General features: G+C 42.1%; 1 protein-coding gene across 1 annotated transcript in view; it reads right to left on the bottom strand.

Moving 5' to 3' along the window:
• FER1L6 (fer-1 like family member 6) overlaps positions 1-13,574 on the bottom strand; it is a 78,050-nt gene extending 64,476 nt beyond the window's left edge. The window contains exons 1-6 of the mRNA XM_052786813.1: positions 13,453-13,574; positions 7,804-7,886; positions 4,585-4,711; positions 3,906-3,960; positions 3,679-3,810; positions 2,890-2,952 (exon numbers count right to left, since the gene is read on the bottom strand). Of these exons, the coding sequence (XP_052642773.1) occupies positions 2,890-2,952; positions 3,679-3,810; positions 3,906-3,960; positions 4,585-4,711; positions 7,804-7,886; positions 13,453-13,574 (582 nt within the window). The remainder of the gene's footprint in view (positions 1-2,889; positions 2,953-3,678; positions 3,811-3,905; positions 3,961-4,584; positions 4,712-7,803; positions 7,887-13,452) is intronic.
• Positions 13,575-17,799: the final 4,225 nt, after the last annotated feature.

The following is a 17,799-nucleotide window of genomic DNA, read 5'->3' as shown; positions in this document are numbered from 1 at the left end:
CTCACTCCTATGAGGTTGGACTAGGGCACATGGGGGTGGGCAAGAAGCCATGAAAACTGCCAGGTTTCATCCTGAAGCCAGGCAAAATTATAGCTTTGGAGGAACTACATGGAAATAGGAGCTTGCCCAAATCAGCTGATCCAACATGGGATGGACTGAAGGGGGAAGAAGGCTGTAGTATTTCGGTAGCCAAAAAAAAAAAAAAGAAAGGAGTTTCTTTAAGACCCAGAAACAAGCAGAGGATATGTGATGAGTCCAAGGTGGTGTTGTCTCACTGCTCTTTGCATTTTCTCTCCAGAGCATGACAGCATATTCAGAGAGCATTAAATGTTCAATGTATAAACCACACTTCTCTGTCCTTGAGATTTGCTGTGTGAAATGTGGTATCCTTGGGTAAATGCCTCCTGTTCCCACTGAAGTGATGGTGGTTTCCACTCCCTGTAGTACACATGTTGCTTTTAACTGCTGAGGAAATAACTCACTGTTTCTATTAAATGCTCTGCATCTTTCCTTGTACTTTTTTTTAAGTGTATTTTTCCTAATGTAACAAAGTGGGTGAGCATGAAGCTTACAGTGAACACCTCTTGTCTTTTCTGAGAGGGACCATCATATCTACATCGTATCTAATTAAAGGTTTGTGTCTTTTCACACTTGATTGACTCTGTAGATGACTGAAGGATTTTCTTCAGATTTTCTGAATGAGGACAAGCACACAGTGTTAAACTGGGGAATATTTCAGTACTGGAGGTACAGGTTTAGTATGAAAGGGGCATCTCAGTTTTACTATGTCATTATTACAATGCTGCTAGAATGCACTGGAAGATATTAATGAAGAAAAAAATCTATTAATTAGCAGGTGCTGAGAAATTGAAAATCTCATTTTCCCCTCAAATTCAGGGTTTGACTAACTGCTGAACTGGTAGACAATGGCACTAATTTTTGTTTTTCTTGAGCTTCCATATGCAAATGATTTCGTTTTCACAGATTAAGCAAATTCAGTGCATGAATCATTGCTGGTAATGGAGGCTGCCAGTCTTTGTTTCTTCTTAAGTGAGATTCATGCTAAGCAAGTGCTGTGAAACTTTCCATCCCCCAGGGTTTTCTTCACTCCCAGCACACATATTTCCTCTGTTTGTTTCTATTCCCCTGATACATTGCTTTCTCCAAAACTGTGTTGCAAGGTAACGAATCTCTGTTTTCAGTAGCATACATGAGCATTGTGCTGGGTTAGTTTAAAAAAGTCATTTTTTATCTAGAAGACCTTTAATTTCTTAGTGTTGTACCTTCACCAGCTATAAATCAAATAAGTTTGCTGAGCTTGATGAAACTATGCAGATTCACAGCAGGTAATGGTGACACATTTCCCCACACCCCCAACACACTCAGAAAGCTGGCACTCTCCCCTCCACCACTGGATATACGGAATCCTTATCAAAAGAATGTGAGATTGGAAAGACTGGCTGTATCTTGGAGAAAAATAACTATACATCCCCAAGTAGCAGTAGCTCAGAAGAGTTGATGCCTCAGTACTGCGCTGATACTAACCATGTCAGAAACACATATAAGGGCCATACACTGTGATATAAATCGTAACAGTGAGACAGTATCTACTCCCATGCAAAAGATGGGCCATTGCTAGCTAGTAGTAAACTCTGTCCTCAGGGATAAGTGAAGGTCAGATCTGCAGATACCTTATGTAGGTATGAATTTCATACATTTGAGCTGTGCATGCGATATAGTAGATTTGAACTGGAGCTTAGGATTCAGGCTGTCAATTTACTACCAGCATTGAAAACTTAGCTGCCCAGCTGGCCATGTGTAAATGAACACTTTTTATTTCTGTAGCTGGGAAAAGTCACTTCATTAGCAGCTCAGCAAAGCAGGTACACAGTGAACATCTCTGAGAGGTTTTGCACAGATGTTTCCTATAGCTCCTGACTACTGCCTGTCTCTGTCAAGCACAACCAACACAGACCCTTTTTTGAAATGGACAAAGCACTTCAGGGAAAAAGAACCTTTCCTGGGGCAACAACTCACTGCTCATTTCTCTGGCCAAGTGGTGGGACTTTTGGCAATAGAAATGCAAAAAACAGCTCATGAAGGGCACTGTGATATTTCTAAGTAATACAAATACAGCACTGTCCAGAGTCTCGTGAGAGTCTTCCTTAATTCCTTAGCAGCTTTGCTAAATGTGGTGATGAACCTCAGGAGCCTCAGGTAGGATAATTAGCATGGCTCCATAGACTTGGCCTTCCAAACTGCAAATCATTATCTAATGCCCCAAGTCCAAGAGCACGTGTGTCTTCCATCAGGGCTGTTCTGAGATGTCACGTAGCTTCACCAGGACTTTGCTTGCAGCGAGCAATGGGAGCAGCACTGAGCGCTTGGAGCCCACTCCCATGCTGATAGCAACCAGCCACTGATGCTCCCAGACAGCCCGAGAGCCACTGCTGAGGATAAGGTACCTGGATAGTTCAGTTAGAAACAGTTGTATCTGAGGAACTGAGATAAGCCAGAAGTTTCAACTCAGTCATTTGAAACAAGTGGTGGCTTGAAAATTAGAGGGATGAAGACAATGCTGACAGGAGTTAACTAAGCTGAATTTTCTCATTCTAGCTTGCAGGTTGCCAAGCCAGCAATGAGTGTCCCTGAAAATGCACACTTAATGTTCCTTTAGGGTTATGTTCCTTCAAATCTTTGCCAGCTGCCTTTCCTCCTTTTCCTCTCCCCTATCCGTTCTCTTTCCTATACTCACGCTGACTTTATAGCACTCTTTCTACCCAAAATTATTTCTCTCTTTAATTACATTAAGAAGAATCATTTAGACCCGAAGTGACACAAACAACAATTGACCTTTACTTACTGTGTTAAGCTTTCCTAGGTACTTACCGATATGTTGATTATTTTGTCAAACAGGAACACCTGTGGTCCAACGAAATCAAACACAAAGTACTGTGGGAAAAGGGGACAGCAGATCAGAATCATCCTTGTGCTGGTAGGCGGTGTTGTCAGCAGCATGGTTTAGCTTTTTGGGTTACCACACAGAGCACTGGTGAGACACTGGGGGTGCTGGGGAGGTGGTGGTGGACACAGCAAAACCCTCTCCTTGCTCCCTGGCTCGTGTCTGCCATGGCCCAGACCTGTTTTCTACTCTCCTCTTTGCATGGCTGCACAGCACTGCCCTTTGCAAATGCCCATGGCCCTCACTTCTCATCAGAGGGTATTGTCAAAAGGGACAGGAGACACAAGGAAACCCAAAGGATTGGTTTGTTTGGGGAGTTGTTTTGGTCTTATTTGTCAGCAGCTGGGACAAATGCATGTCAAGGAAAGGCTGAAACAGTGAAATGGTAGAAAAGGGAGATTGGGGGGGCAGTTTAGACAAATCTCCCAAATGGATCATTTGAAAAAAAGGAAGAGGCAGTGGTAGTAGGGCAGGGTGTGGTGGAGGAGGTGGGGAACAGGGTGGACAGAGCTTGAGAAGAGAAAGATCAAATAGAGCTAAACCCAAGGGACATATTGCGGATGCTTGGCCAAACTTGAAACTCAGACAGCTCCTGGACAGACCTCCCTGCTCAGACACGCAGGTGCTACAAACTTAGTTCATCTTTTGACCTATCAAGTGATGGACACCACCCAGAGCCATAGAAAAAAGTGCCCTCTTCAAGAGAAAACACTTACCTCATTGTAGAAAGGGGCATTTGTCCCTTCCTTTACTGACGTTTGCTTCTTCTCATCACCTATCTCAATGATCACCACAGGGTCGATGTTCTCACCCACCAGCTGCCTGGCCTCGATGATGGTGATGGCAATCTGTGGGGCACAAGGATACCACGCGCACTCCTGGGTTCAGGTCCAGCCTCCCTGGGGATTTCACAGGCACATGAGGGCCATCACCCCCTGCTCACCTGGTAGTGCTGGGATTTCATCTCCTCTTCATGAATTCTGGTCACCAGCTTTGCCCTGTTTAAATGACAAAACAGGTCATTAGGCATCTCCAGGCAAGAGCTAGTAGTTGGACACATGTTGGAAAGACTTCACATCACAAAGCAAGCATTTTTTATGGCACGTAGGTTTGTTGTGAACCGTTAGGCTTGATTGCATCAGCAGAGACCATCACTGTCTTTCTTATATACTTGGTAATAGGGAAATGTTTTGCATCCACACAGACCAGTGCAGCTACCTGCCATGCATGGGAATGATTTCACCTGTTGATCCCACCAAACTTGATTCCATTCCTCCCCTGTATGAAGAAAACAACTACACAAGCTCTTGGTTAGGGAGATTGCTGTCGCCTTTGGCTCATATTCATTAGTAGAGTTCATTGGCACAGCTGAGGCACTCTCAGCATCCATTTCAATCTCTTCCTGCGCTGGATAGCATCTAGTGACGATCTGCCTTGAGCTGATAATATTTTGCTGACAAGTACATGCCACACTGTCATGTGCAAGAGCAGCAGTGAAGGGATCACTGCTGGCAGCAAATGGATTTTCTGCCAGCAGACGTATTGTCCTAGGGCAATGGCATTCCCGAGAAGGATGTAAAAGGTGTTTTGGGGGATGTTAGGTAAGGTATGCCAAGGAGCACCTTTTCTTCTTTGGGCTTAAGGATCCAAAAATATCAGACAGTGCATTGCTGTTCATTAGGTCTTCCTCTCCCGCTTCTTGTCGTCCAAGAGTGTCATGGTGAAGATTTGCACTTTCATCATGATCACCTGATGAAGAAAACAATCAAGAAAGTAAAACCCACTGCTGATTTCTACTAGCAAAAAGCTAACTTGGAGCACAGCAATGAATTCATCAGCATGAACTGAATATTTTTTTTATTTAGGTATCACAGTTAGAGATACAGTAGTGGTTTGTATTGAGCAGCATTGATTACAGCAGCAGCTCCCCTCCCATGCAAAATCATATACCATATAAATTGTGGCTGTAGCTGCTCTCTTCACACCATATGCATCCACAACAGGCACATGCACACTAATCATATCTGACTGCCCCATCTCTCGTCTGCTAGAAAGACAGTGGGACAGATTATTGCTGGGTTTTGCACCTATTACTTTGCAGCAGTGAGTCTGCCATCCATGGTTTGTCGTAACAGTCTGACACACTTAGGTCCCTTCCAAGCAACCAAAGCAAAGCCTAGCTTACAAATCATTTCTCACCTTTCCTCTTTACAGAGATGATGAACTGAGAGATCAAGGACAGAAAAAGAGATGAAAAGCATGATTCATGGGATCTCTTGTAGAGAATTATACTCAGATGAGACAAATTGCTTCTAGAAGAGTTTATTTTTCTTCCCGACCATAAAGATAATCTCAGCAACTACCTTAGATGTACACATCTACATTTGGCCAGAGAAGCCCTTCCCACACTGCTCTGCTTTGTCATTCTGGTCTGACAGAAGTCCTGCCAGCATCTCTGCCCCATGCCAAGCATGTCTGTGTTCAACACCTGCCTTGGGAAAGGAGCCATGTGGTTTAGGTGAAGGTTTAAAATTTGGGTGCCTGTAGTTCATTCCAATAATTACATTTATAAGCAAGAAATGTTCAGTGTCTCTGGACTAGATTGGACTTGTTTCTGGTCTAGAAGCTGTCAAGTGGTACCTGCAACAGTAAACATGACTTGCCCAGCAATACTCAGGGGCTGAGGTGACTTTATGGATGACCTTGCATCAAATGAAAGGAAACACATCCAAGTGCATTTTCTGCAAGTACCCTACGGCACTGTGCTCCCACTACAAACGTAGACGAAGGGTTGTAATAGGGCTTCCTTGTCTCTGAAAAGGTATGGTCACTTGGGTGTTTAGAAAATGGTGATGGTAGCAAAGGGCCATCCATTGTACAGTAAAACTCACTTGGATAGGTCTCATCAGGTCTGAATGTTCCTTTTTCAGCTGGCTTCCACAAGCCTCTACTCTGAGGCAAACCTCAGAGTACAGACACAACTTTGCTTGTGTTGCAAGGCAGCCAGGCATGAGCCAGCTCCATGAAGGTTCCTCCACTAGCAATCTCATATAACACGTATGCTCCCCGACTGCCCCTCTAGCTCTTGTCCAACCTCCCTAGAACACAGGGAAGGTGAATTTGTTTCTGTATCCATGTAGGCATAGCCCAATTTTCAGCCCTTGAGGCAAAGGCATCTGTCCATACTTTTGCATCTGTAGCACCAAGTTCCCATGACTACCCTCCATATCCTGTTTACTCTAGAGCATGGTGTTTGATTATGGACTTGCAGTAGTCTGTATTGTTTGCTCTGAGGCTAAAGCAGATAAAATTTCCCCCTGGTTAGGGGACAGGCGTGTGTCAGCGTGACGCCCTGCCTGGACTACTTTTTGTGAGTTCCATGTTGTTTCTAGTGAGATGTAAACTCTTTGCAATGCTTCTTTCCCTTTACAGCTCCATTTTTTCTGACATTTTAGTGTCTGAATCGCTATCCTTTTTCCCCGTCAATAACCGTATGTATGTTATGCATAACCAACCAGCAGGAATTATTCCCCTGTATGGATCCAGTGACAGAAAATGCAAATGGTTCCATGACATTCCCCTACTGCACACTTCCCCGATAGATCTCCTAAGCCAAAATCCCAATCAAGACAAGAAGACGGGTGATTGCTGTATCATGGCTAGTTCAGACTTTTCAGCAGCAAAGACACTAATGAAATAGATGAAGATGCACCACCAGGACCCCAATCTATCCAATGATTCAAACACAATCATTTGAAATAAACAGAGATCTGAATGCTCACATGGAACACCGAAACAAACTATAGTATAATGTATCTTGCAGAGCATGGTACATTTCATGGAGCATAAGATAAATAAACTCCAACATATCTGTAATTAGTAAGAAGTTTAATGGTCTTTAGTTTTCTCTGCTCCAAAAGCCCAAAGCCCTTGCTATAAGGACCAGAGAAGAATCTTTTTAAAAGTAGTGCCCTTTTCCTAAATAATGCTTATGGCACAAAATATGTATTGCTGTTTCTGCCCAACAGTGAGTCAAGACACACATGGCTGGTTTATTACAACACTGTAATTCAAGGGCTGCACTAAACGCATAGTAGCCCATGTTTTAAAAATTCCATGAAATCTGAGGCATGAGACTGCAAAATAAAACTACAGAAGGTGAAGACTTTGTTGTGGCTGAACTACAGGTTTTGGTAAACTGGAGGACTGTGCTGATATAGGAGAAAAATGACAGTGGTAGGATGTGCAGGGGAATGTATCCTTAGCTTGGAAACCAATGGTGTGTTAAGGGAAAGAAATAGGAGACTCTGCATGTCTTATGGATGTAGCCCTATCTGTTAAAAATAAAAAAATAATTCTTAAAAATAAAGAATAAAATAAAATAACTGCTGTACATTTAAGAGGAGAATTGCTACTAAGTAAAGCTCTCAACTTTGTCGAGCCAGCCCATCCAGCCATCTGAGCCTGCTCAGGTTGTGTTCTTATGGTTTCTAGAAGAAGGAGATCTTCTGGAAGAATTACACACCTGTAATGAATTATCTATCTCTAGAGTAGAAAAAAAACTTTCAAATGTGTTGTGTCTCTATGGTAAAAGTCAGGCTGACATTTTTTTTTACTCTACCAGATACAGCAGTCTGAACTCACAGAATCTCTAGGTGGACTTAATGAAACAGTTAATGTAAAAAGAATTATCTCTGTTTACTTGGGAGTGATAAGGAGTTTACTGCCAGTTTTATCAATACTAAGCTCTAAGACACAATTCAATGAGTTCATATGGAATTAGATATAATATAACCCCCACCTGCTCTTCCCAGTTGCAAGATTGATTTACGAGGCCTTACCCAGTGCATCTTTGTTTGCAATAGTCAACCCTTTCTCGCCTTTTTTCTTCTTCTTCAGCTTCATGCCAGCAAACAGCCCCTTTCTGAAAAAGTAAAGAAAAGTGATCAGTAGAATATCTTCAAGCCTTTTCTGTGCTGGACTCTAATTTAACTCAAGGAGCTGTTAAGAGGCTGTTTTGATTTCCAAGCAAGATCATTATATTCTGATTTTCCTTTTATTGAAAGCAAACAAGAGAAAGCTCTGGTTTTATGCTTCATCTAGTTTTGTTTATTTTTAAAATTTGGCCATGTACAGGCAAACATACTGAGAAGAGCCAAAACTTCTTTTCAAACCAAGACAGCAAGAGGCAAAGAAAGGAAATCCAAGTTAAGCTTCCAATCTACTGACTTCCCACACTTGTAATTCTTATGCCTATGACAAGACCAGAGATAAAAGCTTCTGACAAATTACAGGTTCCAGATAAAAATCAGGTTTCCAGTGAATTAAAATAAACATAAAAGCATTTCCGTAAGCTTCCTTGGTGAGGGCACCCACTGCATCAGTGGCACATTCACCACAACAGCTTTTGCCTTTTATTTAGTTAGTTCTCACTCTTCCAGCACCAAAGCCATGAACAGGACTGGACAAGAGTTTCTCCCCAAGCTGTCTTACAGACATGCTTCAGCGCAGCACCAACCCCAGCTACCACTGCATGGGGCTTTTCCACCTCCGACTTCTTCTTATACTGCATTAGGGAATAGATCCAACTTAAAACTAATCAACCCAGTTAAAGCTTGGTGAGGTCATTTTTCAGATCATGCCTGGATAAAGTGGCTCTAGCCTCATTAGGGCTTCCTTATTCCTTGGGTTCAACTGTTTTAGCCACAACTCCTTGCCAGGAGCCTGCCATAATCATCCAGGAATGCGGTGCATTCATGAGGTGAGACGCAGGCAGGGAAGCATGACCCTGGTCTGGTTGCCATCACAGATAAAACATGTCAAGACTTTCAGCAAGGACCTACGGTGCAGTCCTGCTTCTTGGGAAAATGAAAGCAAAACTCCCCGTGGCCTGGAGGTGGGAGTCCGTACAGTTGCGAGGCTAAGATAAAGCACGTCTCCCAGCGACAGCACAGGGCCAGGTTGGCTCTTCAGATGTCTGTGCTGGTTGCCCTTTTCCTATTTCACTCTTCCATTGGTCCTTCAGGTCTTCAGTTTGTAGAGAGAGTAGAGAGAAAGAGCAGTTTTATAGAGTTGGTTTTAAAGAGGGGGGCAAAAGGAAGTATTTATACAAATGTTGTACAGTATTTTCCCTCAACAAAAGGTCGCCTTTTTCTTCCCATAGCCACCAGTCCCTCCTCCTTGGTTGCTAGCCAGCTTCATCCCACCAAACTCTTTGTTTACCCCATGTCAGGGTCCAGGAGCAATGGTCCTGCAATGGGACACTGATGTTGGGCTGACATTTTGCAAGCACAGAACAAAGTATGCCTACAAGACTAATAACTTCAACAGTCTCCAATTCACACCTGACCTACTGCTCCAACTTCTACTTTGCCACACCCTAGAGCCAAGGCAGGAGCTGATACACTGCAGAGAAGGGAAGCTGTGGGAAGAAGATGGGACTTCTCCCCCTTGCCCCTGAGCAGAGCTCAGCACAGCATCCATTCTGAGCAACGTGGAAGAGAAACACCATTTTCTGCATTAAAGCTGTGCTCAGGAAGACCCTTTCAACCCAAGATATTAGAGAAGGGGTGGGAAGCAGCCAGCTGTCCTGCAATTGCCTCCCTGAGAGATTAAAGTGGGGAATTTAGCACAGTTTTCCTTACACTTTGGGAAAGGACTAGCTATTTTTTATCTTCCTTGTTTTGTTATCTTTTCTTCCTTTTATAAAGTGTATGTTTTTAAGCCACATGATTCATCATTCGAGAGGGGGTTGGGGAGTGGAAATCAAATCTCTGAGCACTGGAGCGTGCAGTTTAATTTTTCCAGGTTTCTGAAGGTTTCTGGAGGCTTGAACCAGTGTTTAACAATGGCCCTTAGAGTCTGCATACATCTTTTCTTGCTGCCAATCAAGGTCTGGTAAAACAGTCACAATAATGCAGGAAACACACACAAAAGTTCTTCCTTAAAGGTAAACTAGACAGTGCTTGGAATAGGAGTGGGCAATAATGGACCCTTGGCTTTGAATGCCTGAACTAAAACAAAATACAAAAAAATGGAAAAAGAAATCAGTAGAACCAAACCAAGCTTGAGAGGCTATTTTCATTAAATAAAAGCCTGTGGACTTATAATTTTGAATTAACCAGACAAACCTGACTTATACTCAGAAATCCAAAGTCATTGCAAATGATTCACTTAGCTTTGTTTGATGGTGAAAATGTAAAAGCCATTGTTGCAGATCTTACCTGCTTGCTGAAATCAACATAGTTCAGATATCATGTTATACAGTAGTGAAATACGTGGTTCTGTTTGCAAGCAATTTGGTCCTTTTCAATTTGAAATGTCAATAAAAACATTTCAGCATATCTGAAACCTTTCATTTTGAAATGTTGAAATTACATGTTCGTATATTTTGAAAATATACTTCTTTACACCTCATTTTGAGAGCTGAAGCATTCACTAAATCCCATGCAAATTTGTGAGCAGTGGTGGATTTCTACCCACCTAGAACTTCACTTTTATTAGTATATTACTCTGTACCATTTTCCCAATTATTGGTCACATTTTCAAGAGGAGCTCTCTGTGGGCATGCTTTCATACTACAGTTTTTCCAAGGAAACAAATATGCCACATATTTCAGAGGAAGAAACAACCTATGCTGCTCCAGAATTTGTGCTATTAACTACTGACAAACCAACCAGGGGGAGAAAGTGGAAACACAAATGATTTAGTATAATGGTAACATTTTTCAGGTTCCCTGTTCACCACAAGGATGCATTTAGCACATTTTTTTTCCCCTATCATCAGAGGACTTGTTTGCCTAAATTGCTGTAGGAATAAAAACTTACCTGGGGAAACACACAGCCCAACTAGCCCAAACAAGCAGGCACCTACCTGCTGAGCAAACCTGATATCAATAAGTGCTCAAACATCTGAAATCACCTGCAAACTCGAGGTGCATTTAGCTATGGAGGAAAAGTTCCCACAAACTGGAAAGGGGAGCTGATAACGTTTAAAAGTTGTATTCAGAGCAAGCAAATTAAGTTTACTGGCCAGGCCCAGGAGGAATGTCAGCAATGCTGGGCACAATCGCAGAAAATGCATAACTTCTGTGTGCCAAAGAATGCCAAAACCCGACCACTACAAGTGGAAATGTAGTACCAAGACAAAAAATGGCTCAAGCAAAGCAGGAGTCAGGGGGCAACTGGAGGGAATGGCCATTAATAAAGCCTGATGTGGAAACCGGGCTGTCTTCCATTATTTTTATGTTTACATAACGCCAAAAGTGCTTAAAGACAGAACTGCAGAAGGTGCTACAGAGTGACAGAAAGAGAAACAGCCAAGCTTGAGAACTCCACAGGTGCCAACAGCAAGATCTGTCTTTGAAGCAAACCAGATTTCAATCTCAGCTTTTTATCCTGCCGGAGGTTCGGGCACAGAAAGGCATCAGGGTGCACCTGAGCTCTCCTGCACCCCTGGCCCCACCGGTTACCTCGGCCAAAGGCAGCTGTGACCACGCAGAGAAGTGTCCCTCAAAAGCACTGGAGAGGCAGCAAGCACAAGCCACTTGCAAGGCTCAGCTATGGGAAAGGAGAAGAGCATGGGGCTGTTCACCAAGATGGCAGGGCAGCATTCATTATACATGGGATTTGCCAGACAGAATCTTCTCTGTAAAGGTCTGAGCTAAGTAAATGAAGTTTTCAGGGAACTGAAGGTATTAAGCCCTCACAACAGAGAGGCTCCATCACTTTGATACGTAAACTGCTTGTCACCTAGTGACAGTGTACGTGCTCCAAATATTATGCACATGGGCAACATCCATGATGCTTAATAAAATCATTTAGGCTTCTTAAAAATGTTCTGCAGATAATCTTTTTGCAACAGAAAGTTTGTTCACTTGGAAAGAAAAAAAAGTAACCTTTCTTCAAATTTCCACAAAGAATGTTTATTTTCACCACAGCTTCAACATAAATACAATCAACTGCTGAAAACTTGAAAATCACACCTTCCCCTCTCCCTGGGATTGTGAAAATTTTCACGGGGAAATGATGCCACCAAGGGAAAGTTTCAGGCTTCCCTGCAGTTTCACCAGATTTGATAATGCCCCCAAAGTTATTCACACCCATCTGTTATCCCTAAGCCAGGCATAAACCTGCGTGCCACCTCTAGGTAGACCCCAAAGATGTCATGAGGAAGTGTCTCCCATGTTCCCCACAGGATATCCTGGCTTTCAGCAAGGCACTGCAAGAACCTGGGAAATCAGGAGAGACTTGGGGTGCAGAAAAATTCTTTCACCTGTCTCTGGACCCATGGTGAGGTTGGAGGTTCTAAGTATTGTAGTAGTATGGACTAACTTTAGTGAACATTTAGCCCCCCATATGCTATGTGATGCTCAAATACAGATAAAGATTTTGTTCCTTCCTGGATCCAAGCAGCTAATTTAAGATACACTAAAACAAATTCACGTCCAAAGAGAAGGTGGAGGCAAGAGTTCCTGCAGGCTACCAACAGGTTTCCTGTTGTAAGTGCCTTGATTAGAAGCAATTAAAAATCAGCCATCTCAGCTAATCAAGGACATTGCTTAGTTCAAAGAGGACTGAGTGTCCCAGCTCCTTCCACGTGGGGATTGTAAAAAAATCTGGAGTAAGGACAACTCTTTCTCTTCTGCATAAGTACAGTGACAAGGTGGGCCCTAGTTTATGACTGTGATTCATTGAGGTTTCCCTGATATAAACAGTAAATAAGAGTGGGACACCAACCTTACCACAGCATTTCGCTATACTCAGACCATGTTGGATTTGCATGAGAAATCTGTAAATACAAGGGTACATTTCCCATTATTGGTGCCACATGTCCACTCGGTCTCTGAATTAATTTTCATACTCTTTGAAATGTGAAAAAGGCTCACAAACTGTATTGTCTTCTCATCAAGATTAATCCAGGGCAGCTTCCAGCTTTCCAGCTTGTTAGCTTTCCAAAAAATCCTTTCATGACCTTTCTTTTTCATTTAAGCTGTCCTATCATCACAGAGGCTTCATGATCACTTCTTGCACTGGATAATGTTCTCTCAGATACACAATAACTGCAGTTTGTAGTCTAATTTAAAGGAAAGCTGGCAAAAAAACTCAAAACACTTCAGAGTTGCCAGCAAGAGAGTACAAGTGACCTTACTAAATATTGAATCTCCTTGGAGTTTCTCCACATTGTTGAAACTTAGTTTCTTCTTCCAGTAAAATCCTTCCAGAAGTCTGTGTGCTCAGAGAATTGACATATGAGGAGAATAGCTTCTTGCTGTGGGAATGGTCACACATCATCCAGAGACAAACGGGCACTTCTGGGGTGCCAGTTGTATAATTCACTTTAGACACTTTACTGTAGGACAGCAGAAATCACTTCTCCATTGGTTATAAAGTCAGAATAATAACCTGACCCATCTAAACACAAGCATGTGAAGCTCGAGGAAGGACCTTCCGTCCCTTTCCACAAAGCCCCCTCTCAGTGCAGCTTTCTACCTCTTGTTCAAGGAAAACCCAGCCTTGGGCTTAACCTGCATTAGACCAAGATGCTTCTCAAGGTCCATTTTTGTAGCCATGAGCGTTGGGATGCCCTTCCCTAGTGCTGGCGTGTGAGCCATGCTCCCGCTGGGCACAGAGAAATGAAACCACAGAGTGAGATTTGGAAACACAGAGGGCAGACAGAAACAAACCCTGTTTTATCCAGTACGTTTCCTGAGACCATCCAGAAGTCCTCATGCGGACAGGGCGAGTGAGCTGCCAGCATGGCCCTGGCAGCAGAAAATCCTTATTGGAGCAGCTGCCCTGCTTTTCTTCCCCCAAGTCCCTTTCTCCCTGGAAGTAGCAGTCTCAGCAAACTTTTTGGCACCATCAAAATGATTTAGTTCAGGGATGATCAAAGGTTTGTGTGGCTCAGATCTGAGCCAGCTCCAGTGCCTAAGGATTGTAAAGCTACGGGTACAGTGCCTTGACTGAGAAAGCATTAGAAATTGAAGAAAGAGGAAAAACAACCTTCAGCCTTCTCGCACATGAATGTAAAATTTGTTAGGTGGGTCTGTATCTTTGCATTTTGTTATTTGCATTTTGTAAGGTGGTTTGTATTTTTCTTTTTTTTGCGGCTCCTTAAAATTCTGCTTCTTTCAACATAATGTCATTTTCCAAAGAGTTTTGCAGTAGATCAAACTGTATTGCACTACATGAATAATTATCTCCACATGATTAGTTCTAATTTTCATTAAATAAACACAAGCAAAAAGAATGTAATTCTCTAGGTTATAAATGTTTTCTCTTTCCCTTTTAAATGCAAAAACATAAGAAAGGCTCTTGACTAATTTTATCACTTCCACAATATGTACTAGTCAAGGAAATTGAAAGGAAAAGTAAATTACCTCATAATTTACACCACTCATTTCAAAGAGTAAAACATAATTACAATACAAAGATGGGGCTTCAAAATAAAAAGCCTAATCAATCTAAAACTATAATGTGAGCATAATTGGTTAATTAAGAAACATTTTTTTATTAAGCTAGTATGTCATTTGTGGTAATAAATGAAGTCCCAGGGAAGAAATTTATTGCAATTACATTTAATTGCCAAAGAGGCCTGAATAAAATAAATTCTGTGTTCTTGGACATACGGAAAGCAGAAAACATCTTAATGAATGGTTAATGATGTACTAATTTCATGCCTTCTTTTCTCAGGATTACAGAAGTTAAGGGAAGATTTTGCCTGTTTATTCATTTAATTTATCTCCTTTGCTAGTGCAGTGTTGCTTCATACAGTATATTGTCAGACACTTTACCCTGATTCAGTAACGAGACTCCCTTTATTCCAAACCCCATTATTTCTGCTGTGGTTCTTTCACAGCCCGAAGCTCTCACTAGCTGTCTTAACTTGTTTTCATTTTTCCTGATTTCCCACTGGTGCCACTGTTTTGACAGGTCCAAGGATTTGCAATGGAGAATCTTCAGCTCCTCAAAAAGGTGAATACACAATCCCGTATGACAAGCTGCTATTTGAAAACCAGCTGTGGCACACACACAGGTATGAGCTCTGAAGCTTGGGATTTCTCACATCTATGTGACACTATGACTTTATATATCTTTTATCAACTATTAATATCCCATCAATAAGAAAATTGCAAGGTGACAATACAGTGGTCAATATTAATTGTACACCAACTCTGTACATTCAAGAACAGGCTCTAAATTAGCTATTACAACTCAGGAAAAAATTCTTCTGTCTTTGTGGATAATTCTCTGTATAACTTCAGTTTATTGCACTACAGCAGTCAAAAACTGAAATCGGCCATTAGGAAGTGTAAAAAATGAGATAAAAATATGAGAGGGAACATCATATGCCACTAAATTACTGCATTTTGGCCACTGCTTGCTGCTCTGACTGCTCGTCTCAAAAGGCACTCAAACCTCAGCAATGTGCAGAAAACACTGGTAAGTGATCAGAGGAGGATAATGGCTCCTGGCAGTCTATTCAGCCTGGAAAAGAGATGATAGCCTGTGTTTTTAAGGTGGTGCAGTGAGGTAAAAATAATCAAGCATGCCTGAGAAGCACTGAACTGGCAATCAGACTCAAGGAGATGGTCCTGGAGTCATCACTGGTGCTCTCTGAAGTCAACAGCTCAGTGTGCAGCATCAGTAAAAAAAGCCAACACAGTGCTGGGTATTAGGAAGAGGGCAGTGAGTGTCATTTTGCCTCTAAAGCATTGGTGAACTCACACAAGATCATAAGATGGGATCACAGAATAATTCAGGTTGACATCTCGGATACTGTGTGCAGCTTTGGTCTCCACATCTCAGGAAAGATAAGGGGGTTAGAGGAGGCACAGAAAAAGGGTGGGAGAAACCACCTTATGACAGACTGAAAAAGCTGGGACTCTTCATTTGGAGAAGGGATGACTAAGTGGGAATAGGGTCAAAGTTTATAAATTTAAGCTGGTGAATAAGATGAAAGCAGAGCTGCTTGTTACTCAGCAAAACCCACAACACTGGAATGAGGATGCATTTGATGAACCAGGTCTAAAAATACCAAAAAGACCAGACAGGGATGTATTCATTAACACTCATGATAAAAATGTTCTGGATGAACCAGGTCTAAAAATACTAAAAGGACCAGACAGGGATTTATCCATTAACACTCGTGATAAAAATGTTCTGGATGCTGGGGGAATGGACCACAGAAAGCAGCCAGGCTTGTGTGCTCTCCCTGAATATCAACTCCTTTTGCCACTGCTGGAGACAGAGCACCATCCCAGATGGATACTGGATCTGACCTCATAGGGTATTTCTCACGTTCTGGTGGTTCCCTGATCATAAATACCAGATCTGTGCATGGCTGGGTCACCTGGCAGTCGTGCTAGATTTGAATCAGCTATGGGTTCATTATCACATTTCTGTCAAAATGATCAAAGCACACAACACAAGCTTTTTCCAGAATTATACCTAGTCCAGCATAAAGCCTCATAGTGAAAAGCTAATCCATTCTTGGAACACTGTTGAACAGTAGAGTTCATCCTCAGTTATCACTGCCTCATGCAAACACCATGTTCTTGAGAGGTACCTGGATTTACTGTATTGTCTAACTGCAGCTGAAGAGGTGTTTGGAAGTGATCTATAAAATAACAAGTGACATGGAGAGATGAATAGAGAAGCAGTTTCTCGGTTTCAGTCCCCAGACCACAAAATGGGAGCACTCAGTGACATTATCAGGCAACAAGTTTAAAATAAATGAGCAGAGGTGTTCTTCAGTGAGATACATAAATCATAAGACACGTTGCAAGGAAGGTTGTTGAGCCCAAAGAATTCAAAGAGATTTCAGATAAATTTATGGAGTTTGGGGCCAGAGGGTCCGATGTCCATCCAGCTCATAAACTTCCTAACTGCGTGAAACTGCTAAGAGCAGGATCCCTTGCTCATACTTATTTCACTGACTCTTTTCCCAAATATCCACCTTTGGCCCCTCTTGGGAGGCAGAAACTGGGGTGAAGGAGACCTTACGGTTTGACCCAGTGGCTTCCATGTTTTTAGCATTTTAATTAAAAAGTATTACTTCCCTAGAAGCTGTTTTATGAAGAATGACTAAAAGGTAATCTGGAAGAAGAAATACCAGGTATAATCAAACACACTCTGAACAACCTATAATTTGAACTTTTGAATTGTGCACAGTTCTGCCACAAATGATCTTAAACTCCAAAGCTCTGAGAAGGCTTCAGAGACAACAGCAGCACAGCACGGGACCTCTGCAAACACTGGCCATTTACCCAGGCACATACAGCCTTGGTTCTTTCAAATATTGTCCCTTCTGCAGAAAAGCAATGACTTTTTATTGACACATTTAACATCCTTATACATCATGAGTCATAACAGCAAAGAAGCCACATCCTGAACAGATGCAAATTAGTGGTCATATTCAACCACTTTTCTTATGTTAATGCACAAGAGCTGCATAACAGACCTACTAAATACTAACATGACTACAAAATAAAGAATGCAGTTATTACACACAGGGGGGTAATTTATCCTGTTCCTGCACCTCTTAGAGTCCTTTTCTCCCTCCACAGGGAGCTTGAGCCATCACCCACTGGTCTCAGAAAGTCTTCCCTTGTCTTTGTGCAGGTACAAATTATTAAAGAAAGTACAGGGCAGTACAGAATAGATAAATACCAGCAATAATAATCACATCTGCCGGGAGCAGTTAAACAAGCGTTAAAGGACTTGTTTATTTTCTTTTCTTTCAAGAAGTCTTTAAATATAATTAGCTGAATTTAACTCAAAGCTTGGAAGAATTTCCTGAGGGTATTAGACATACCTGTGGGCTTGAGGTGCCAC

The sequence above is a fragment of the Harpia harpyja genome, chromosome 5 (assembly GCF_026419915.1).
Source record: "Harpia harpyja isolate bHarHar1 chromosome 5, bHarHar1 primary haplotype, whole genome shotgun sequence".
Taxonomy (NCBI): domain Eukaryota; kingdom Metazoa; phylum Chordata; class Aves; order Accipitriformes; family Accipitridae; genus Harpia; species Harpia harpyja.
The sequence above is the reverse complement of the archived record's forward strand: the minus strand, read 5'-3'. Positions and strand labels throughout refer to the sequence as shown.